This window comes from Primulina eburnea, chromosome 17, assembly GCF_022965805.1.
Source record: "Primulina eburnea isolate SZY01 chromosome 17, ASM2296580v1, whole genome shotgun sequence".
Taxonomy (NCBI): domain Eukaryota; kingdom Viridiplantae; phylum Streptophyta; class Magnoliopsida; order Lamiales; family Gesneriaceae; genus Primulina; species Primulina eburnea.
Window position 1 is genome coordinate 1,259,167 of NC_133117.1, and position 23,649 is coordinate 1,282,815.

Genomic DNA, 23,649 nt, shown 5'->3' on the forward strand with positions numbered 1-23,649 from the left:
TAATTTTTTTTTTGGAGTTTCCAAAAGTTAACAAGGTATTTCTTAGGAGATGATAAAAAATTAGATTGCAAAAGGGGACTTTGTTACCATTGGTTAACTAAAAATTAAGACAAAAATTGTGGAATACATTATTTTAATGGGAGTTTAGCAGGTAAAATAAAATTGAATTAATCAAGCAAAATTGTCCATTTTGAAATCAATAAGCTCCAACGTTTAATATATATTGCAACCAACCAAATATTAAATCTTCCCGTAACTAGTTAAAATCAGATTATAGCAACCAAGAGATCTATGGAAAATGGGATATTCTGATTCTCCATTTAATAAACATTTTTTTGCTATTTAATTAGACTAGAAAGACATTCAAACACGGCATAAAGTTTAGACGACAGGCGTTCGAGCAGTCGTAAATGTGTTCGATCGACGCATAATCGATATATCGTTATAAAATATTATAAAAATGAAACTTTTAATATTTGACATCAAAATTCTAAGTTTGAAACGAATTCTCGATTGTTATATTTAATTATAATAATATGGTCTTTTATCTAAATCGAAAACAAAAAAATTACATATCATAAAAAAAAAGATATAGTAGAAAGATGTAGTGTAGCAGCGTACCTCTTATAAAAATGTGTCGAGATGAACTCTGTTCTTGCACACTAACTTTTGTAAAACCCTAATCCTCCAATCAATTGATTCTCTCTCTCTTTGAATTTATCGTTTAAATCAAATTGATTAAATTTCTGTGAATAATCTGTTTCCGAGCTATTCCTGATTCGAGGTTTCTGAGATTTTCATTTTCCCTTGTCGGTCGAGATTTTTTTATCTTTCGATTTCCTACTTTGCAACTTTATTTGGGTTTTGAACGCGCAAGGCTGGCGATTGGCGCTGTGACGAGGTGATGGCGGATCCGCCACAAGGCCGCCCTCTGTTGTTTCATAAATCTGCTCATTTTGTTGCGTTAGGGTTTCGTTCGAAGTTGGAGGAAGACGGGAAGAAATCGAGTAATCGAGAGGTTAGTAGAAAATGCTGAGTGTGCTGAGAGTGCACGTGCCGTCCGATATACCTATAGTAGGATGCGAGTTGACGCCGTATGTGCTTTTGAAACGCCCCGATAACTCTGTTGTTGCCGATGATGTCACTGAGTTGAACCCTGTCGATGGGAGTTTCTTAAGATATAAATGGTTAGTTTTTCTTAGCTTGATTTGTGTGTCAGACTTTTCGATGGCCCGATGATTGATGATGTTCTTTTTTGTGTTGTTTATGATAATTTTTATTGTGCTTTTGCGTGTGTAGCTATGAAAAAGTTGAGTTTTAAAGATTTTTCACGCTATTATGTCGTTGTTGGATGTATCAATTGTGTTACCCAGTGGTGAGAATTTAGTGGGTTCCGAGATTGTTTTTTCTATCTTTCTCTGCCTGTTATTTGTATTTAGCACCTAATTGTGATTTTGAAGGAGAATCATCTTCTCAATAATCTGAATCTGCAGGTATGTGATCAACTCTGAAATTATTTGGAAATTTATGGAATCCAACAACGGTTGTACGAACTTCTCTTAAATGCATTGTCTTGAAGTTGGTCCCATATCCTTTCTCATTTTCAAATGTTCTTTTTTGTTAGATTTCGTTCTCCCTATTTGGCCTGATGTTAATGGCGGCAGTAGTCGGGCTTTTCATCATTGGTTGATGCTAACAGCTCACTGTCGCATTTTTATCTTCTTCTCTGTTATTATATGTTGTTTTGTCCTTGATGTGTTAATTGCAAAGGTTTAGCTTTTAAATAAGGTTTGTCTGTTACAATGTCGCACAAATTAATGCCCTGGTGGAAAAATCAGGTCGTGTTGGTTGTCGCAGCGGCTGATGTTCGAGTTCCATAGGCATTTCGTTCGCGGAACGATCGGGGTTATTTTTGCGGGGTTTTTTTAAAATAAAAATAGAGATGATTAGATAATTTGCAAAATTTTAGACTAATTTTTAATGGGAAAAATAAAACAATAAAAAACGTCCCGCAACGGCGGCGAAATCTCCGTAGCGTTATGTGATAGCCGCGAAATTGCCAATATTCCATAAAAAAGTGGCGTTATAGTTACGCACCTGTTTTAGCTTGGAACTGTTGCGACAGATGCCGTTCTGCGAACTTAGCAGCGAACCATGGAAATGTGTGTCACGTGTTTCGCAGCTGATTGGCACTCTTTACATTACTGTTTTTATATTTAAATATATAATTTGGGGGTTTGTTGGTTTGAACTACCAATTGCCAATTTTTTAATTGCTCTAATCTTTTTGCATTTTATATCATTAGTAAAGAGAGATATTTTGCCAACTCAACCAGTTCGAGAACGAGGGATTGTTGATAATGACGAGAACGATAATATTAAAGACTGATAATGAATATTTAGTTAATGATTAATTGGATTATATCTCCAGCCTTTCTGTGGAATCCAGAGAAACTTTGATCTTATTTGCTGAAAATTTCTTTTCTTATTTGTGTTGATTAATATTCCGTTATATCTTATCTCAGGCTGATACTTGACTACTGATGATGATATCACACTTGGTCTGAGGGACCTTTTTTACCGTGATTGTTTTTATACAACCCCTTTATATGATTAGTTGGATAGAAGTTGCGTACATGATAGAATGACATTTGGAATCAGATTACTGGTTTTTCTTACTAATATTTGGTTTTCTATGTAGGTATCGTGTTCAAAGTGATAAAAAAGTCGCGGTTTGTACGGTTCATCCTACCGAACAAGCTACATTACAATGCCTTGGATGTGTTAAGGCCAAAATTCCTGTTGCCAAGAGTTACCATTGTTCTCCAAAGTGTTTTTCTGATGCCTGGCAACATCATCGAGTTCTGCATGAGCGTGCTGCTAGTGCTGTGAACGAAAATGGAAACGAGGAGGAAGAGATTTTTGGGCGCTTCAACAGTACTAGTAGCACAACATCAAACATGATCAATATGAACTTGCCAACCTCTCAATCAAATCCTAGCCTGTCCAATGGAACCACTGCGTTGTATCCTGTTGCAGTTACTCAGAGGAGTGGTGACGAAACATGGTTTGAAGTTGGACGGTTCAAGACATATACACCAACAGCTGATGATATTGGTCATGTTCTTAAATTTGAGTGCATTGTAATAGACGTAGAAACAAAATTGTCCGTGGGTCCTGCTAGTTCCTTATCAACATCCCGTGTGATTCCAGCTCCATCACCTTGTCCACGGCGTATGATTTCTGTTATTGGAATAGATGTTCCTGGGCATCTAGATTTGGATAGTCGCATTTCATCTGCAGGGACTTTCTCTCTGCTTTCATACAACATCTTATCTGATGTTTATGCTACAAGTGAATTATACAGCTATTGCCCATCCTGGGCTCTTTCATGGACTTACCGCAGACAAAACGTCTTCCGAGAAATAATTGGTTATCATGCAGACATTGTTTGTCTTCAGGAGGTACACAACTGTGGCAAACTGTATTGTGTTTTTTTTCTTTTTAAAACTTTTAGATGTTATTAGTGTATTTGAGTTGTTCATTATTATTGTGAACATGTGAAATGTTTAGACCCGTGGAAATTGAAAATGTTAGGCAGTAAAAGGTAAAATCTAACAGTTTTTTCGTGGAACGGTTGATGGCATTTGTTAAAAGCCATCGAGCGAAGGCATTTTCCAGTTTGGATGAAGCTCGATTGTTAAAAGACGCTTAAAACATGAAAAATCTTTTCATCTTTATTGATGACTCTTTACATAGAAAGAAGTGTCGTGTTTAATTTGTTTTGTAAATCTGTCACTTCTCCAAAATATATATGATAAGCCCTTTGCAAATACGAATTTCGCATTTTGATAGAGCTGTTTGTTCTTTCCTTTTAACATATGGATGCTTTTCATCAAGTTGTTTTGCCTGTAGTAGCCGGATTTGAGCCATGGTAATGGTCTTTTTGTCATTTCCATAATGTTTTCTAACTTTTTAACCCTTTTTTACTGGTGTATTTCTTTCGTTAGGTTCAAAGTGATCATTTTGAGGAATTTTTTGCGCCTGAGCTGGATAAGCATGGCTATCAGGCTCTGTTTAAAAGGAAAACAACAGAGGTTGGTGGACCTAGGTTAAATCAAGATGATAAAGTCAAGATGTTATTGATACACCATGCTATTGTTGTGTGCAGGTTTTTAGCGGGAACATCAACACCCTTGATGGTTGTGCTACTTTCTTCCGCCGTGATAGATTTTCACATGTCAAAAAATATGAGGTAACTAAAGTGCCAAAATGAATGTGTTTTGAGCTCCTTTATATCAGCTTCATTGTTGACATTTTTTAATGTAGGTTGAATTTAACAAAGCTGCACAATCTCTAACTGATGCTTTGGTTCCTAGCGCTCAAAAGAAGAATGCTTTGAGTCGACTGGTCAAGGTACCATACTTACAGATTTAAAGGCTTTTTTTGCTTACTGGGTTACAGCTAGTTCAGAATTAAATCTAGTGTGATGATTATGTTAATTTTAACCTTTTTAGTTGGGTTTTATCTCTGTTTTAGTGGACAAAGATTTAATTTCCCTTATCTTCCATGCAGGATAATGTTGCACTAATTTTAGTTCTTGAAGCAAAGTTCGGTAACCAGGGCATTGATAACCCTGGAAAGCGCCAGCTTGTTTGTGTTGTAAGATTTCTATTTTGGAATACTATTTATTGTTATGATTTTAACTTGTTATTTTATTTTCAGCATTGATATGATTTATTATAAATATGTTTGAATCAAATATTACGAGCTCGAACTTTGTTGAAGATATATAATTATAAATATGTACAAATCAACGCAAGAAATGGATACGTAATGTTCTTTGCTGTTTGCCGCATCGATTTTGAAAAGGTAATATCAGGTAAGAAGGTACATCAAAGTAGCCAACTAGCCGTGATAATTTCCGTGCAATTAGATAGTATTTGCAGATTATTTGTTGTCCTGCTAAAAATCCAATGAACAAATCTTTCGATTGAGATTCTTTCTGATATTTTTCTTTTTAATGCTAGTTGCTGTGTTGTTTCCGTAAATTTCTCAAATCGCTTTGTCGATGATGTCTTCAAGTGTATTCTAATTATTCCTTTGCTTTTTTCGTGGCTATGTTTTACACACTTAATTTGGATGGTTACTCGGGGGTGAACCTCGTGATTTGTATCTTTCTCATGTTTCTCGAACAGGCAAACACACATGTAAATGTGCATCAAGAGTTGAAGGATGTCAGACTTTGGCAGGTTATTTTCTGAGGCCATCCTCTCAAATAACATATTTACATTCTTTGGAATTCCATTTATCAAAGCAACTCTTTATGCTTTTGTCCATATCAGGTCCACACGCTATTGAAAGGACTGGAAAAAATTGCTGCTAGTGCAGACATCCCAATGCTGGTGTGTGGGGATTTCAATTCAATTCCTGGAAGGTGTTGTACTCCTGTAATATAATCAGATGCATGCATTTTTGTCTTGGAACATCAGTGTTAGCTTCTTTTTTTTTGGGGGTTTGTAATACAGTGCTCCTCATTCCCTCCTTGCTATGGGGAAGGTGGATCCACTTCATCCTGAATTAGCCGTTGACCCACTTGGCATTCTTCGCCCTGCTGCTAAACTCACACATCAGCTGCCATTGGTATGACCTTGTTATTCTCTTCCGAGTATTTGATGTTGTAGCCTATTGCTGTGTTCATATTAATTTCAATATTTGTGTTTGTGGCATGGCATTTATTTTCTAGGTAAGTGCATATTCATCATTTGCAAGAGTTGGTGTCGGTCTTGGTCTGGAACAAAGGAGGAGAATGGATCCTGCTACAAATGAACCACTATTTACGAACTGCACAAGAGATTTTATTGGTACTCATGATTACATATTTTACTCAGGTATACTAGAGTTACATCAGTTTTTCATTGAAATAAGTTCTGGTAGTTTGTAATCTTTTTAGTTCATTCACTGCCTCTCTCCCCTTTCCCCAACCCTAGCAAAACTGGATAGTTTCTAATTTGTGTTATGCTGTCTTATTATATTTATGGAAATGTTTGCGTCCTTGTAGCCGATTCCTTGACCGTGGAGTCTCTGTTGGAGCTCTTGGATGAGGATAGCTTGAGAAAAGATACCGCTCTTCCTTCTCCAGAATGGTCTTCTGATCACATAGCGCTCTTGGCGGAGTTTCGTTGTAAGCTTAGGACTAGACGCTAACGATAGGTAAGCCGTTCAACATCGTACGTAAATTTCTTTTAGATTAGATTCACAGTGTTCTCCGATATTATTTCCCGTTTTTTTTTTAAGATTGATTGGGGGCTCCAATTTCAGTACATTATAAAGCACTCTGATTATACCATATATTTTTCTCACCGAACTGATCCTGAATGGTTCGGTTACAAATCACGAATTACACTATTTTGGTTATTCTCTTTGGACATGTTTGCTTCGTAATTGGTAGAGATTGAACACGGCCATGCAATTGGGACACGAATTACACACTATTTTGTATATTCTCTTTGGACATGTTTGCTTCGTAGTTGGTAGAGATTGAACACGGCCATGCAATTTTTGAACACGCCCATGTTTGTTGCTCCAACACAATCTCTTAATCTTGTTATGCCAACAGTCTCTACTCTGAGATTTGGATATGTAATGATTGGTGTGCTTGCTATGCTTCATGCAGGTCTGGCTGAAGAAAAAATTGAAAGTTTGTAGCGGGAAGAAAAGTGAATTTAATGTTTAGATTGTTCTCATCTTTAATTTTCTAGGTCTATCCCTTTGTGGGATTTGTAGTTATGAGAGTCACTTGTATCATGCCACCTTTGTCTCATAGAAAATATTTATGATAATGCCATATTTTATATCCTATTTTTCCATCCTTTATAGAAATATTTTTGCAGTGATTGGTCTTATTTGTAATTTCTTCTCTCTGCTGGCAACAGTTTTTTTAATGAAAAAATAATCCGTGGTACTTTTTACCTGCACAGCGACCTTTTACTCTCCTCCAAATGTGGCTTAGCGTGGCTTTTTCTTTGCTACTCTCTCTATGTGATTTGACAAAATAAAAATAGGTTCTTCCACATTTGGAATGGTCCCTGATAAAAATATATGTGGTCCACGTGATCCGATGGAGGAAGAAATCTATATTAGAATAATAACACCATTCGGATTAGTGCTTACCCTTACCTCGGAGCCATAATTACACGCTATCATTGGTAATTTTGGTGCGAGAAAACAGTGATTGCCCCTCGAGTGTTTCATCGTCTGCGCAAACTTAAGCCTCATATCCACCCTTATGGGATCGTGAATAAGGGGCCACGTTTATAGTTCAACTTTCGGTGATAGGAATTGCTTTTAGATTTATAACATCAAGACATTAAAGCTTTATTTACATTGAAATTCAGTTTGAGATAACCGGTTGGAAATATACAGTGGAAAGTTCATGTTTGCTGACATATCTCGTCTTCTAGTTTGGGGCAAAATTCGGACCGATGGACTTAATGTTCCTGATTTCTGGTTCAGATTTGGGATTAGTTTTTATGCACAAAAGATGATACTCTCGATTTATAGGGGTGCGATTTTGATTTATTGTTTGTGCATTGCATTATAACCACAGCTAAATCAGGCCAGCTCCATTGAGTGTTGCTATTATATTGTCTTCTCAGGTAATTAATCTCAGAGTAAAATGGTCATTTTCAAGCAAGAAATTGACAGATGCAACAGTGAGCCTAGCTATGGACCTTGAAGCACTTGAGTTTAGGAAACAAATGAATCAATTCCTCACGGCTACGTCTCTGCGAAGAAATACATATGCATGGTAAGAACATTGTGAAGTATTGACAGGTAGCTGCAATGCAACAATGAAAGATAATGCACCTTTATGCCGATGCATCCATTGACATCAAGTGTTGTTAATGTATTTGAGCAACATTTTGAAAGGGCCTCCAAGCTCTTATCTGTCACCCCAACTATCCCAAACAAGCTGCAATGCCAACCACATGAATTCAAATTCTAATATAGACAATAGATATACAAGCGTGGAGAGGAAGAAGGAAGAGGGAGCCAGCAGGAATGGTCACATCCCTTCTCTTTCAATTTCCTTCAACTCTTAATTTCTAAGGACAATCAAATATTTCTGGTCCCCTTCCCTCTTTTTTTTTTTCTCATTCTAGACCCACCCTTCCCTCCAACCACTGATGGTTGAAATCTACTGAACCATAGTAAATTTAGATGTTAAATGTGGTCCGTTACTTGAGATCTTTTCTGAAATACGTGTCTTTGAAAAAGTACCACAAAAAGTCACCTCTAAAGATACCCATGATCCTGAAAAAACTTGATCCTCCATGAGCATGGGTCAAGGATCAAAAGATAATTGGAAACAAGAAATCAAGAATCGCCAAATCATGCAGTATCACTAGTTTATAGAATGTGTTAATGTATAAGGCAGGAATTACTAGAATGGGAAAGACAAATGCATTGTTTCATTATCTAAGAACTAACCTCAGAAATTCAAGAAATGTGCATCCTTGTGCAATAGATATAACACCCTGATCGGTTATATGCACACACCTGTTCGTACGAAGTCAAGAATTCATCATGACTCATTAGGTTACTTTCTTTTTATCTAAAAGACAAAAGACAGGCTCCAATACATCACATACCAGGTCAAATTGAGTGAAATCAAGCTCTTGCAGTTAGCTATGCAAGAAAGTCCTTCATCAGACAGATTCTGACATGCAATAATGGATCAGAATTGATTATGATAAAATTGAGTAAATAATTAAGTGGACTCCTAATCACACCTGAGCGCCACAGAGGTCTAAAAATTGAAGATGGATTAAAAGTGAAATCTTCTGGTATGCTACGTCTGTAAAACTGTACAAAGGTAAGATACAGTTCGAACGATCCCTTACTGTAAACCAGAAAAATTGCAAGAAAAAGTATGTAAATTATGTTCATTCACCTTGAAAGAGCGTATAGATTTAAGCTCTGAAGAGAGGAGCAGTTCAACAATATCGTTCGCAAACCTCCATCGGTCAGCTTGGTGCATCTAAATATACAGAACAGAATAGTCAGGATGCAGTTCATAATATTTCCCGTTAGGACTGATTAGCCTGATATTTGGTTTTTGTGGGCAGTAATTGTCAAAATAATTCTCAGTTCTAAACATGTATATGCATTGTTTGTCAACAGCTTAACACACAACTTGGTATTTTGGGAAGGGCTCATATAGGCATCTCACGCATAATCCTCGACAGAAAGGCAAGAACAACCATTCAAATTTTCTATGAAAGACGACTCCAAGAAAACAGGGAGAAAAGCACAAAAACTCAGAGTAGGGGAAGACCCAGGATTTCATACAAGGGGTAAAAGAGTCTATAGGTTTGGAAGGGTGGACTTCAATTTTTAAGAACAATTATATAAATTTCAAATTCTTTTTCCACTGAATCAGCCCTTCACTTGGATAATCATAACATGCACTCACAACTTCTTCATTTATGGTATTAAAATATATGATCACCACAAAGATCATACCTCGTGATGTTCAATAAAAGCAACCCCTGATAATTTTTGGCAATCAATTTCAAACTTTCATCGGAGACATTCTGCGATTTGACACAAAACACCCATAGTAAGATAATAATTTTAGATAAAAGGATCAGTAATCAGAAAAATGTTTTGGCCAACTGGAACTTGCACTATACCTTACAGCCACTAAGGTTCAAATTCGTCACGAGTTTGCAATTCTTCACCAGATTCTTAATTCCAAGATCTGAAACCCTGAAACCAAAACTTTATCTGAATTCTATAGGTCTTGGTTTATGACTATTATTTCCAATATACTATTACCAAGTACAACAATTGTGTGAGTTAAAGTGTAATACAGAAATGCGAAGTACCTCACATTCCAGTAGATAGAGAAGTCCTTTAATTTTGGGCTATTGAATGTTATAAAATCTATACCCGCGTCAGATATCTTTTGGCAACCGTTCAAATTAAGAACCTCTAAGTTTCCAACAGAATTTCTGCACTGCAACGCAACGATATATGATATAAAAAAAAAGGTCAAAATCATGAACGAAAGAAAACTGAGAAGAAATTAACGAGCAACTATATTTGAAAACTTACCACGTTTTTAACAATTTCTAGATGCTTATCTTCAATATCCCGAGCAAACTCAAGTTTTATATGCTTCACATTCTGGTATCTTGACTGCAAAGCAACATAAAACAAGCCCTTTGTTAGACACCTTAACTATCAACGTGTCTCTTGCTAAAATTTTTTTTTCCCAATTATAAAGACGAGGTCTGTCTAATACACGAAATTGAGGTACTTTATCTCCCGTCACACTTATCCTGTTTCTAGTAGCTGGACGGTAAGTACTTTCCCTTTTCTTTTTACTAGAATATTTTCTCAAAAAACCATATTTAACCATAGAAGTTGCCAACGACATTAGAGAAGGAAGGGGAGAAAATACTAACCAGAGAGAGAGCTGCCACTAGGCGATCCCCTGCCTTGTCCATCTCATGAAAATCAAGAACCTTAAACAGGGCCAGAAATATATTAAAATTATGCTCATTGAAGACCAAAGAGCACAACCTTCAAACTTAAGTTAGAAAGGAATTAAGAGGAGTGATTTTACACAGTCTATATCTTGTTGTTGTGTAAATACCCCCCCCCCCCCCCCCCCCCCCCCACAATTACCAGCCAAACGGAAGAGTGTGAATTAATATGCAAAAAACAAGAGCACCTGCTATCCCATATAGAAAACAAAGGATCAAGTTTACAACTTTCAAGTTTGGTTGGGAAAAAATACACACTGTGACAAGATCTTGACATACAAATATCTTGTGCGTTTACAGACACTTGTCAACCTAAAGGAGAAGTAGGAAATTGTGTAAAAATAAATCGAAAACAAAAAATTCAAAACCCGTAATACTAAACAGAGAATGCCATATAAAAAAGCTCACAATTTTCGATCTTTAATTGGCAAAATACTGTGTAAAAGGAAGCTTTACAAGCACTATTGTATGGGCCCACAAACACACAAAAATTACCTGCCAAAGGGAAGGGTGAGAAATGAGATTTCCATGAACCCAAGGGCTGACAAGCAAAAGGGAGATTAGGTCTCTCTGAGGAAGTCTGGTGCAGACAATCTTCATCACCGTTGGCACAGTTTCTCTATTCCACACCTCCATCGTTGCAGTTTCTTTGTCCACTTCCATTCTTGGTTTCCTTTCTAAGTTTTGTTAGCTTAAACTGAAAACGGCACGTAAGATTGATTCCACGAGGCTCACTCACTTTTGAGGCAGATTCATTTGTTATCTTTTTCACAAGAGAAACGCCTAAAGGCTTCTATTTCACATTCCGCTGTTTAAGACTCGGTATTTTGCTCTTGGAGAAAATTTGGAATCCGACCCCCGACCCCAATCATCCGAAAAAATTCAGGATAGATATGGGTTTTCGGGTTCGGATCAAATCAAGTTGGATCTAAAATCTGACCCAAAAGTAGTCGAGTTCGGCTCAACTCGAGTTGACCTGATTTTTTTAATATTTTATACATATATGTAATTAAAAAATATTTATTACATTTTTTATATTTTATGTTTGAATTTTTACTATTGTATATGTGTTGATATCATAAATTTTCATCGTGTAATATTTATCTATAAAATAATAATTTTTTAATCAATTCTTTTTTTTTTTGTAGTAAGTATACTTTAAATTTTATGCAAGTATAATTTCAAATTTGTTGATTTCTTCATACATGATGATGGTTGATCGAATATTGATTTTGTAGAGTATTGATTGTGATGCTTTAACATTTTTTTATTATTATTGATTCCATTAATTTTTGTCATGTAATTTTTATTTTTCGAAGCATTGGAATTTTCTAAACAGTTAATTGTTAGACAACTTCTATTCTTAAATTTAATAGTGGGATCGTCTCACGAATCTTAATCTGTGAGACGGGTTAACCCTACTCATATTCACAATAAAAAGTAATATTCTTAGCATAAAAAATAATATTTTTTCATAGATAACCAAAATGAGATATATGTCTCACGAATACGACCCGTGAGACCGTCTCACACAAATTTTTGCCTAAATTTAAATACTTAAATCTATGAAACATAATTATCATATATTTTAGATGATGTTTTGGTATTATATTTTAAATTAAAATATTTAAAATGTGTTTTGATTTTTATTTAATTATTCTGTTAAATAATAATGTTACATAATAACAAATCATATATCTGAAATTTTTTAAAATATTTTCAAAAAAATCAGGTGGGCCGGGTTCAGTTTGTAGTTTTCGGGTTCATGTTGGGAATTTTTAAAATAGCTATGCTTCAATCCAACACAAACACACCCGATCCATCTGAATTGACACCCATAATTATGTATACTTAATATTGAAACTTTCCCGGATTCATAGCCCAATGTTACTTGCGTCCATGACCACGAGGCTTTTAGCCAATTCTCCCGGATTCATAGCCCAGTGTGAGCCAATCCACATTACACATTTACTTTTTCTCAAACAATGTCAATAATCATCAATTATCTAAATTACGTTCATATTTGATCTCAGTATGAATGAATCTACGCTGAAAGTAATGTATTAACCAAAAGAGTGTAGAGAAAATATCTCACGTCGGTTGGATAAAATATCCGAGAATTGTATATATATGGACTTAGACAATCCTCCTCTCTTGAGTTAATTTTTAGGATTGAGTTAGGTCTAAGTTTCAATCTTAACATGGTATCAGAGTCTAGATTTCACTGTTATGTGTTGGACTGTCCATAGTTGAGTCACGTGTTCTGCCCATAGTTGGGTCAGTTGTAATATTCATGTTCCAAATGTGGGCGTGAGAGAGAGCATATGTTGTCTCAAATTGGTTGGATAAAATATCTGAACAATCTCCCCCTTGATCTAACTTTTGGTGTTAAGTTAACTCCGTGTTTCAATATTAACAAAACTCAAGAAAATGATATAACTAGTTTAAATATTAAATCCAATATCAACAAAGATTTCAGGGAAAAGGAGTTTGCTACACCCCAATCTGAAAATGAAAATTAGAAACTTTACCAACACACTCATCTAGACAGGAGCCATCAGATGTCGTAGTACACAGAATTACTATAGAAATAAAAATTGAAGAATGCCAATGTTCTTAGGTATGGTTCTTTCTACCAAGAAACAAGGCTTGGTATTGCTCCGAGATTGGGCCAATTCCAGATATCATATAAGCACAATTCTTATGAATTAGAATCAGGGCCAGCTGGTTTAGAGTTGAGAAGCGGCTGCAAAGCTTTGACGACAATCGTCATGTTCGGCCGGAAGTCGGCTTCGTATTGAACACAAAGTGCTGCTACAGCTGCCATCTGATAAAAAACTACAAGGATAAGAATTCAAAAAATATTTCAAATAATAAATCTGTTTCTGATGCATATATTACACTAGAATAAACCTTTGCAATGGCCTTTGGTGGATAATCATTGTTTAGCTTGGGATCCACACATTGCTTCACTTTATCCTCACTAAGTCTTGGAGTAGCCTGAAGAAATTAGAATTATAAGTTGGAGTTATTATAAGATCAATTACCATCAAGATTGTAAGAGACAAATATCGTTTAACTCGAAAAGAAAAGAAAAGAAAAGAAAAGAAAAAGACTTCACCCATGTAACGAGACTTTGTTGTCCTTTAGGCATCGTATGGTCTACTGGTTTTCTCCCGGTCAGAAGTTCTAAGAGAACCACCCCAAAGCTATATACATCGCTTTTCTGAGTTATTTGTCCCGTCATAGCGTACCTTTAGCATCACATTATATATCTCAAAACTTCAAGCAAAAATCACTCTTTTTGACTGGGGTTATTTAAAGATTTGGGACAGCAGAACAGCCTGAATTGATGACTCTTCCCATGAACATTATTTCTTGTTTATCAGTGGTATCTTATATAAAATCTTCGCAACTAGAATTTCGCTTATAAGCAAAGTTGTTTTTTGACATCTATTGTGTATATAAAAAGCATGTGCTTGGGTTATGTACTAGTATTATATCAAGATTCAGTATTAACTTACTCTGGAGCATGGTAGCCAAACGTTCCGAGGACTCGAGTTGAATGCAGTCGAGCGGCTGTATCCGATGACTGGTTTGTCAAGCAAAAATCCGCAATCTTGGCTACAAAATCATCAAAAAGAAGCACATTGCTGGATCTAACATCACGGTGGACAATTGAAGGCTGGCATTTCTCATGCAAATATTCGATCCCCCTAGCTGCTCCATGAGCAATCTTCACTCTCTGATACCAGGTCAGAACAGGACCAGGTTCCGCCCCTTGCACCCCTTTCCGACCTGGAATGTAACAGAGCAACAATTAAATTTATTCTTCATTGAAATCAAGGATATGTATACTTCGACATACCATGTAAAACATCGTGTAAAGAACCCATTGTGGCATATTCGTATGCCAAGATTCGGTTGTTTGCTTCAAGACAGTACCCAAGCAGCCCCACGAAATGTTCGTTCTTGAGCCTCGAAACCAAGGATAACTGGATGCAACATATTATTTTAGGAAAAAACTAACCATTATTACATCCAACAGCAAAAGTAGGAGAAAAAACTGAAGTGCTATGTTCAAATACCTGAGCTACAAAATCAGATTCAGGCTCGGGTGCTGAAGCGGTATCAAGCTTTTTGATTGCTGCTTGCTGTCCACTTCTTAACTTTGCGTAAAATACTCGACCATACGAGCCCTCACCAATCAGAGATTTTGTTCCAAAATTACCAGTCAATCTATTTAGTTCATCCAATGACAGTGCTGGTGTCTCAATTGGTAAAACCTTCTGAGGAGCTCCATTTCTTGCAGCAGAAGTTCTTGGCTCTCCTCTGTCGCTACCTTAAAAAATCGAACCAAAAACAATTTCCAGAAGATAAGCATTATAAATTATCATATAAACCATTTTACATGAATAAGATTGCCATTGATCCATCATGATATACAAAAGAGAAGAGATTAAAGTACGTCAAAATGTATACCTCCAGTATTTGTGCCACCAGGATATGGATTTCCGGATTTAGGCGGGGCCGTGTATTGGTTCGCCGGAAGGACCACTGAAACTTTCCTCTTCTGCACCTCCACAGCACAACATCCTTCAACCTTGGAAGGCACAGTCACACAATTTTAACCAAACCAAATACCAAAATCTATATCAAATCTTGCATCTTTAGAGAAATTTTTGCTGCAACAAGAAAATACACGAGATCATCATCAGATAATGTCCATGCAGATTGAAATTTAAAAAAAAAATCTAAATTAAATAAACCCAGTGGACATATTGGATTTAACAGCGAACAACAACTTATAACAATAGACTTTTTTGAAAAAATAACTAAAGCAAAAACAAACCCAAAAAAAAATCATTCAGGAAATTATACATGTAATTCGATTAAAACCCGAAATTCCATGATTGTTCAAGAAATATGAAACGAAAAACTTACAAAATAAACCAAATTTAGACTTTCAAGAATGAAGAAATGTCCATGTTTTTTTCCTGAATCTATCGTGTGGGACAAATTAAAGGCATAAGAAGCTTTGAATCCAATGCTGAGTTTCGCGGGAAAGTCGCATGCAGAAGTCTTTTTTACCGCTAATAATAACACACAACCTACTACCTGCGTGCATGCCTTAATATTGCACGTCTAATAAATAAACGAATCCATTCATTAAAAAGTTCTGTAAAATAGTTTATTCTTTCCACCGTAATTCACAATTATTCTTCAATAAAATAACCATGCATGAATTACTTTTAAGATTGTTGGGCTGTCTCCTTTAAAGTTGAAAAAAAAAACTTAATTCCTTCAATAATTTGTTTAAAGAATTCAAATTTTAATGTCTCCAGCTTTAAACCAAGTTTAGGCCTCACATTTCTCTTATTATTTCAATCACAACCGTAAAACCTTCATGAAGGTTGATCTAATATGTGAAAAATCATTTGTGACTCATTGTATGTCATTAAAATCAACCTTATAGATAAGATAGAATCAATCCATTATCCATTTCTTTAGTATCATATTTTCCATATTAATTTCTAGAATTACGTACGTACCTTTTGTATCACGGATGACACAAGTGTAATCGAGTGCTAACTCCCATTTTTTTAAAAATGCGTCTTTATTAAAAAATCGAAGAACCCGAACGAACAAAATGTTGAATTGAATGCAATTCAGAGAACAAAATCCAAAGGCCAGATTATGATACGAGTTTGGTGAATAAGTAGATGCATTTAATTTTACCAAGGATTTGCCATCCTATTACATGTAACCTATTTTAATATCCTAGAGGCCAACAAAAGTTACATATCATATCATGAATACATAAACTTTAAGAGTCATTTGATCGAAATGACGGTAATTCGACAGGATGTACAATTATTCAGACATCATACCATGCATCTTTGATTCTTACACCTTCCATATCCGTCCAGTTATTCTCAATTTAAGTCGTTCGCCGTCCCCACCGGAGAAACAGAGAGCCAAGCTCCTCGGGATAATGAGTCCATCTTGACTATCACGAACTTTACTGTGACTGTCGCGTATGCTCCTTGGAACACCTTGCCATACCAACTTACGGCCACAGGCTTTGACTTCTAATGTGTAGCTAAACTTTTTGGCCATGCAGTCTTCGCCCATAAAACGAATGAAGGCCATGTAGACAGGTACTGTTCCGAGTAAGAAAGCCTCAAAGTGCAAACAGAAATGTCTTCCGAAACAGTTGAACACCTGCATGAAGTCAAAAAAATGGAAATGTTTGTATTGGAAGTTTGAGACTTGCTTACAAGTTTGTGTAATATGACCTAAGATGAAGGATGTGGGGGTTTCCGAAAAACTTGTACTTATAACTTAGATTATGTCTCATTACAACCGTTTATCAACAAACGAGGTATGCTCAGTTATTTAGTACTACTTTTCTCATCGACTTCTTGTTATAAATATAGATCAGTAATTTGAAAGTATGGAAGCATAAACTTACAGTTAACATCCATATAGCATTTTCGACTTCGCAGGGATTTGATTTAACATATCGATGACTGAAAGTGCATCCATCGTGCATATCAACTGTGTGATCCTCTTTCATATGAGCAACAAGATATGGAATGTCACCGGTTACAGGACACTCAGAACTCACATGTGGACAAGAGTAAGGCCGAAAAGGGCAATTCTTTTCGTGTTTAATCTTGCCGTGGTACAGAAATATATTGTTACAGCCCGAACTTTGGTATCTGCAGGGAAGCTCCAACGATGGAGTCACTTTTTCCAACGCTAAACAGCTTAGGTTTCCAAGCTCAATTTGGCAAGTTGGACAGCAGTTATGAAGTCTTTTGCAGTTTACACATAATATATGACCATTTGGACACTGCATAAAATGTTATAAATGAAATAAATGTAGCACATTCGAAATGATAGAGGCAAAAATAAATGTAAATGAAAAAACATAGAGGCAATGCCACGAGTTAATAACAAAACTAGCAAACAAATTAACAAAACCTCAAAATGTCGAGGTAATGAAGCAAAGATTGAAGCGTCCCAATATCAGGAATTTTCTATCATTGGCATATGTGCCATGAATACTAAAACATATTTAACTTCAGAGTCATCTACAGACCTGTTGAATGGGTGGATGCATTGAATTTGGACAGGTCCGGCATTGAAGAAGTTCTTGGACACCCTTTAAACCATGCTTTTCACGGAGCACAATTGCATTTTTCCGATTATGAACAATATCTGCCTTCATCAACATTCTGTAATTATCATATTTCGAGTGTGATTCAGTTGCATCAGTGGAAGAACCAGTTCTTGGAGCCATTATCGAAAAAGATGCCTTCCAATAGTATTCCTAGCTCGTCGCTGAAATTAGATGATGCACTAATTTCTTTTTAACAACATACATATAGCCTGCCATCAAGAATAGAGGAATAAAACGATGAGAATTCATTGACGCGGAATAAAACAATTGGCAAATATAAGCTGCACGATAAGGACAGAAACCACAAAACTAATGCCAATGATTAAACAATGTAAATCTAAGGTAAATAATTAATTTGTATTCGTTTTTAACTTATCAATCTAACCACTTTTTGTCGGGGTTCAGTAGATAATGAAGGAAACACGCGATTAGGTTCTAGCACCAACCACCTAAAAAAATCAGAAAAGACAAAGCTTTCATTTTCAGGACTACGAATATGTTGCTTTCATGACATAAAACATGAACCATACTCCCATACGATCAATATAACCTACAGATTATATATTAATGGAACCAATACAAAAAACAGTTCACTAATAATTTGAAATGTCAAAGTGATGTAAACTTAGAACTGTCCTTTCACAAATCGTTAAGATATACATCGGCAGCGCACAAAAAAAGAAAGACGGTTGGATGCAAGGGATGAAGGCTTCCATGTTGGTTAAGGCAATCAAAATCAAACCAGGAGGGACATTTCACACGTAGAATATATACAAATATCCAGCAACAAACACAAAATCAAAATCAAAATCCACACAACTACATCCAGACAAGACTAAAGAAGTAATGACCAAACAACAACCATACTGATTATTTAACAACCCATAAACAATATTCTACGTTCCCAAATAAACTAAGCCACCAAGAATTAAAATTTTAATGTGACAAATGATTGTTTGTTGGTAATAATATTACCAACAGAGCAACATGCCACAGATACAAAGTATATCTCCAATACGAACCAAGCAATTTGTTGCAGCAAAAGTTGAACCATTTAAGAACCCTTCACTGGAGCAAAAGAAACAACCATAAAAACAAACGTATCTCGCATTCCCAAATATGTTACTGCGCCAGCCAATAATTTAAAAATAGGTATAAAAAAAAAAACAAGTGCGAAGAAGCCAAAATTCGATACCCACTTCAGATTTTAATACACCAAGTCTTTTAGAATCATCAATTCAAACAAAAAGAGTCAAAGCTTCGATTTTTTTTTCCCACCGAAACCAGAACAAAATACAGCCTTGACCAAAACAAAACCAAGAAACAAAGACTTCGGAATCTTAAACGGACTGTACTTATTAACACATTAATTAAAAGAAATCCAAACTTTACGCTCAAAATGAATAATGCAAACGTGCTTAAGAAACAACCAAACATCGCATATATTTCCAAAAAAACAAAACAAAATATTGATAGAGTATTTGCCAGAACCAACGCGGATTACCCGGAAGTAAGAAATTTTTTAAACGACCATGCAGTTCAAACCCATTTGTCTGTCATTTTGCTAAGCAGTACTTTGTCTTCTCAATGGCCGGATTTCTTAAATTGATTTTGGCCAGGCGTATGGGGAGCAGTTAAAATTTTTAAAATTTGTGTCTGGTCCGTTTGACATGGATATTTGTCTGTAATTATTATTATCTACACAATATTTAGATATATATTTTAAAAATATTTTATTTATTCTACAAGTGAAAAAATCTAAATATGTATTTTTTTAAATTTTAATTTTATTGATTTAAATCATTCATTACAAGTTTAATCAATCAAAAAAAAATTACCATTCAATTAAACAAAGGATGAAAAGAAATCAAAAGCAAAACGAGCAATGTTTATGTGCTATAATATTTGTCATACGACGAGCATGAATAAGCTCAGATATCTCAGATTCACTCATAACTAATATGATCTCGAGTGGTAGTGACCGATTGTATTGCCAAACAGAACTATATTGTGAACTAATAAATAAGTGTGATTTGTGCCAAAAAAATTATAAAATAAAAAAAAATTAAAGATATTTTCGGAATATTGAAAAAAAAATCACCGAACGAATCTAAAGTGGTGGTTATTATTATTAATAATTATAGTTTTTATGTAAAAATTTAAATTATTTAAAAATAATTTGTAAGTAAATTGAAGTGTTACTATATTATTGGTTTCCCCGCCCAATATATTAACAAATTAATTAGAACTCAAAAAATCTGAGAATACGAACTCAAGAGTAAAACGGCGACGCCGCTCATGGAAGACGCCGACCGGAGAGTAGTGGATGTAGTCAAAGAACTAGTTCACCGCTTGCTCTACGACCCTCAAACGCCCGACAACCCCACGTCCTCTTCAACCCCCACCCAGGAAGAGTACAATCAAGCCCTAAAGTACTCTCTCCGCATCCTCTCCAGCCGTATGAAGCCCTCCATTGCTGCGGACGAATTCTCCATTGTCGAGTCCATCAAGCGTCGCCTCGCCACTACCGGTAAGTCCTCCGAAGCCCTAACTTTTGCCGATCTGTACTCTAAGTTCTCGTTGAAAAATGGTCCCGGGAGCGTGAAGAATAAGTGGGCTGTACTTTATTTGCTGAATAGAATATCTGAGGATCAGAAATTTAAGAAAAATCGGTTTTCGGGTAAGATTTCTAACGGGTTTTTGGATTCTGTGTTTGCTGGCGGGTTGCCAGCATTACATGAGAGTGATGTATTGAGTGATCGTCTTGGTAGGTTTGTGAAATCTAGTAAGGATTTGGGTAATGGAGGGTTTAATGGCCATTTTGATCATTTGAGTGGTTTTGGTGAAAAAGTTCCGAATTCGAGGGGTTTGAGCAATCTTGGGAAATTGGATAAAAGTCAGAGCGAATGGGATGTTGGGAATTGTTCAGATAACATCGTGGGTTTGAATGAAAATGTGAAGCACTCGAGGGGATTGAGGGATATTACAAGTAGTTTTAGAGTTAAGGAGAGTGTGAAGAAAGGATGGAATGGAGGGGTATTGATGGTGACAAAGGACCCTGAAAATCTTCGAGATATGGCATGTAGGGAATTTGCAGACTTGGTTAAGGAAGAAAATGAGATTTCAGAAGAGGCGTTGGTGAGGGATGTGCTCTATGCATGCCAAGGGATTGACGGGGCATATCTGAAGTTTGATGAAAAGGCCGATGAGTATGTTCTTCCAGATTTTGTTAAGGTTAGCAGGGCTACAAGGACAATGGTCCGGAAGCTCTGCGAGCTTGGATGGTTGTTTAGAAAAGTCAAGGGGTATATAACGCAGAGTATGGAGCGCCTTCCAGCCGAGGATATTGGGACTGTTGGACAAGCATTTTGTGCTGCTTTACAAGATGAGTTGTCAATATATTACAAGTTACTGGTTGTGCTTGAAGGGCAGGCAATGAATCCGATTCCTTTAGTTTCTGAAAATGCATGCTCAGGTAACTATCTCTCATTGAGGAGATTGTCAGTTTGGTTTGCTGAACCCATGGTGAAGATGAGGCTAATGGCCGTTTTGGTTGATAGTTGTAAAGTTCTAAAAGGTGGGGCCATGGCTGGTGCAATTCATATGCGTGCTCAACATGGTGATCCACTTGTAAATGATTTCATGAAAAGGCTACTTCGTCAGGTATGTTCCCCACTTTTTGAAATGGTGAGGAGTTGGGTATTGGAAGGGGAGCTCGAGGATATTTTTGCAGAATTTTTTGTTGTGAGTCAACCTGTGAAAGCAGATTGTCTCTGGAGGGAAGGTTATCGTCTACTTGATGCAATGCTTCCTTCTTTCATATCTCAATCTCTTGCTCAACGCGTCTTAAGGACTGGAAAGTCCATTAATTTCCTTCGAGTTTGTTGCGAGGATCGAGTATGGGCTGATGCGGCGAAAGAAGCGGCAACTGCAGCTGGTACAACTACTAGGAGAGGTGATCTTGGATATGGTGAGACTGATGCTCTGGAATCCTTAGTAGCAGAAGCAGCAAAGAGAATAGACAAGCATTTGTTGGATGTTATGTATACACGGTATAAGTTCAAAGAACACTGCCTTGCAATCAAGAGATATTTACTTCTTGGGCAAGGGGATTTTGTTCAGTACCTAATGGATATTGTTGGCCCTGAGCTATCTGAGCCTGCTAACACTATAAGTTCGTTCAAACTTGCTGGAAATTTGGAAAGTGCGATTAGATCATCAAATGCGCAGTACGATGATCGTGATATGCTGGACAGGTTAAGAGTTAAAATGATGCCACATAACACGGGGGACAGAGGATGGGATGTGTTTTCATTAGAATATGACGCAAGAGTTCCATTGAATACTGTCTTCACCGAATCTGTTATGTCTAGGTATCTCAGAATCTTTAACTTTTTGTGGAAGCTTAGAAGGATAGAGCATGCACTGATTGGCGTTTGGAAAGGAATGAAACCCAACCGTGTTACTTCTCAGTTCTTTTCTAAGTTGCCACGTGCTGTTACATTGCAGTTGATTTTGACATCTAGGAAGTGCCAAGTTCTCTGGGATGAGATGAATCATTTTGTCACAAATCTTCAGTACTACATAATGTTTGAAGTCCTGGAGGTGTCGTGGTCTAATTTCTCCAAGGAAATGGAAGTAGCTAAAGATCTAGATGATCTACTTGAAGCACATGAGAAGTACCTCCACTCAATCATTGAGAAGTCTCTATTAGGTGAACGATCTGAAAACCTTAACAAGACCCTTTTTACATTATTTGACCTCATATTGCGATTCCGAAGTCACGCAGATCGACTTTATGAAGGCATAAATGATTTGCAATCAAGGTATTGTTTTCTTCTTTGCATACTTTATTCTCCTACTAAACTGGATGAGCGCTGTTTCTTAGTTTTCTCCCTGCTGTTTGCTATATATACAGAACGACTGAGTCTTCCCGTCTGTATCGGGACAAAGCCAAATTACAGATGCAATCAAGTAACAGATCTTCAGAACCCAGTTCTTGGCTTGGCGAAGGCAGGAAGGAACTTACAAAACGAGCTGGGGAATTTCTTAGAAATATGGGGCAAGCTGTTGATGTAACTGCAAATGAATATTCATCACTTTTCGAGGGTTTTATTTCACAATTGCCAACACAACAACATGTCGACTTGAAGTTCCTCATGTTTCGGTTGGACTTCACAGAATTCTACAGCCAGTTGAAATCCAATGCAGGCGGGAAGCTTTTATTATAACATGCGACTGACATTACTAATTGCCATTGGAATCCCATATACAATCCATCCTTGCTGTGCTAGTTTTGAACAACTTCTGTGTCTAGTGCTGTCTCATATTGGCCAGATCGTGTATATAAATCATACTTTTTGGCCTGCAACATCTTTTCACATTATCCTTCATTTATGTTTATCATTGTTGCCTCTTCCTCTATCAGGAGAGCTTCTGCAACTTTTGGAAATTGCACTCTGGGAGGGTAATGTAATGTATGGTGGAACTGAAGGTATGTTGCTGTTGCCTTGTGGTATCGTCTTTATCATTCTACACGTATTTGTATTTGATTATCTATTAGCGGTGTTGGCTTTATTTTTTGGTGTTCTACAAGCTTTCTTTCTTGGTTTTGTAATGTAGCCCCGACCCCGTATTGGGGAGGAAGGATAGAGCAGCTGGTGTTCTTTTTCTTATTTTAGGAAGGATTGTTGTAACACATTCTTGTATTGGTTCAGTAACGAGAAAAAGCGGTTTATTTATGAGTTTTTTAATCATATTCCGTCTTGTGTGATTTCAAGTTTAAGTTTTGTCGTAGTAATCAGTTAAGAGAAATATAAATAATGATTATTACTTCATCATGCTCTGCTAGACGTTTTTGGATGGGATTTGGTTATGTTGGAAGATTAAGGTTTTGGTGATAGGA

The 23,649-nt window shown here is 36.4% G+C and overlaps 5 protein-coding genes across 5 annotated transcripts; 2 read left to right on the plus strand and 3 right to left on the minus strand.

Annotated features, from left to right (window-relative positions):
- Positions 1-607: 607 nt before the first annotated feature.
- On the plus strand, positions 608-6,858 carry LOC140818783 (carbon catabolite repressor protein 4 homolog 1-like). Its single transcript, XM_073178828.1, has 12 exons — positions 608-1,187; positions 2,701-3,463; positions 4,010-4,096; positions 4,171-4,254; positions 4,329-4,415; positions 4,575-4,661; positions 5,198-5,251; positions 5,345-5,436; positions 5,528-5,642; positions 5,746-5,890; positions 6,061-6,212; positions 6,676-6,858. Exons 1-11 carry the CDS (start codon positions 1,030-1,032, stop codon positions 6,204-6,206), a joined length of 1,818 nt encoding a protein of 605 aa, XP_073034929.1. The 5' UTR covers positions 608-1,029; the 3' UTR covers positions 6,207-6,212; positions 6,676-6,858.
- A 751-nt stretch (positions 6,859-7,609) lies between these two features.
- LOC140818784 (F-box protein At3g58530-like) lies at positions 7,610-11,427 on the minus strand. The gene is made up of 12 exons (XM_073178829.1): positions 11,051-11,427; positions 10,475-10,534; positions 10,122-10,205; positions 9,893-10,023; positions 9,698-9,773; positions 9,528-9,598; positions 8,956-9,042; positions 8,795-8,867; positions 8,654-8,721; positions 8,493-8,561; positions 7,869-7,974; positions 7,610-7,786 (listed from the first exon to the last, which is right to left on the minus strand). Exons 1-12 carry the CDS (start codon positions 11,216-11,218, stop codon positions 7,721-7,723), a joined length of 1,059 nt encoding a protein of 352 aa, XP_073034930.1. The 5' UTR covers positions 11,219-11,427; the 3' UTR covers positions 7,610-7,720.
- Positions 11,428-12,991: 1,564 nt separating this feature from the next.
- LOC140817788 (probable protein kinase At2g41970) lies at positions 12,992-15,222 on the minus strand. Its single transcript, XM_073177573.1, is given in 8 exon segments — positions 12,992-13,382; positions 13,469-13,555; positions 13,677-13,809; positions 14,080-14,353; positions 14,424-14,550; positions 14,644-14,897; positions 15,038-15,105; positions 15,107-15,222. Coding segments are annotated over 8 exon segments (1,113 nt in total). The 5' UTR covers positions 15,151-15,222; the 3' UTR covers positions 12,992-13,256.
- Positions 15,223-16,262: 1,040 nt separating this feature from the next.
- Positions 16,263-19,387, minus strand: LOC140818207 (E3 ubiquitin-protein ligase SINAT2-like). Its single transcript, XM_073178095.1, has 4 exons — positions 19,249-19,387; positions 17,664-17,953; positions 17,031-17,414; positions 16,263-16,780 (listed from the first exon to the last, which is right to left on the minus strand). The coding sequence occupies exons 2-4, from the start codon at positions 17,862-17,864 to the stop codon at positions 16,463-16,465; spliced, it is 903 nt and encodes a 300-aa protein (XP_073034196.1). The 5' UTR covers positions 17,865-17,953; positions 19,249-19,387; the 3' UTR covers positions 16,263-16,462.
- A 588-nt stretch (positions 19,388-19,975) lies between these two features.
- On the plus strand, positions 19,976-23,583 carry LOC140817787 (gamma-tubulin complex component 3-like). Its single transcript, XM_073177572.1, has 2 exons — positions 19,976-22,570; positions 22,663-23,583. Exons 1-2 carry the CDS (start codon positions 20,043-20,045, stop codon positions 22,973-22,975), a joined length of 2,841 nt encoding a protein of 946 aa, XP_073033673.1. The 5' UTR covers positions 19,976-20,042; the 3' UTR covers positions 22,976-23,583.
- The last annotated feature ends 66 nt before the right edge of the window (positions 23,584-23,649 follow it).

What these genes read in the sequence shown, in the direction of transcription:
- LOC140817787 (XM_073177572.1), top strand. Translation starts at nt 20,043, where the DNA reads ATGGAAGACGCCGACCGGAGAGTAGTGGATGTAGTCAAAGAACTAGTT. An exon ending in ATAAATGATTTGCAATCAAG is followed by an intron (nt 22,571 to 22,662) that starts GTATTGTTTTCT and finishes CTATATATACAG; the next exon opens with AACGACTGAGTCTTCCCGTC.
- LOC140818784 (XM_073178829.1), bottom strand. Translation starts at nt 11,218, where the DNA reads ATGGAAGTGGACAAAGAAACTGCAACGATGGAGGTGTGGAATAGAGAA. An exon ending in TGAACCTTAGTGGCTGTAAG is followed by an intron (nt 9,599 to 9,697) that starts GTATAGTGCAAG and finishes GTCAAATCGCAG; the next exon opens with AATGTCTCCGATGAAAGTTT. An exon ending in CTTTTATTGAACATCACGAG is followed by an intron (nt 9,043 to 9,527) that starts GTATGATCTTTG and finishes CTGTATATTTAG; the next exon opens with ATGCACCAAGCTGACCGATG.
- LOC140818207 (XM_073178095.1), bottom strand. Translation starts at nt 17,864, where the DNA reads ATGGCTCCAAGAACTGGTTCTTCCACTGATGCAACTGAATCACACTCG. An exon ending in TGCATCCACCCATTCAACAG is followed by an intron (nt 17,415 to 17,663) that starts GTCTGTAGATGA and finishes CATTTTATGCAG; the next exon opens with TGTCCAAATGGTCATATATT. An exon ending in ATGCTATATGGATGTTAACT is followed by an intron (nt 16,781 to 17,030) that starts GTAAGTTTATGC and finishes GACTTCATGCAG; the next exon opens with GTGTTCAACTGTTTCGGAAG.
- LOC140818783 (XM_073178828.1), top strand. Translation starts at nt 1,030, where the DNA reads ATGCTGAGTGTGCTGAGAGTGCACGTGCCGTCCGATATACCTATAGTA. An exon ending in ACATTGTTTGTCTTCAGGAG is followed by an intron (nt 3,464 to 4,009) that starts GTACACAACTGT and finishes TTCTTTCGTTAG; the next exon opens with GTTCAAAGTGATCATTTTGA. An exon ending in CACATGTCAAAAAATATGAG is followed by an intron (nt 4,255 to 4,328) that starts GTAACTAAAGTG and finishes TTTTTAATGTAG; the next exon opens with GTTGAATTTAACAAAGCTGC.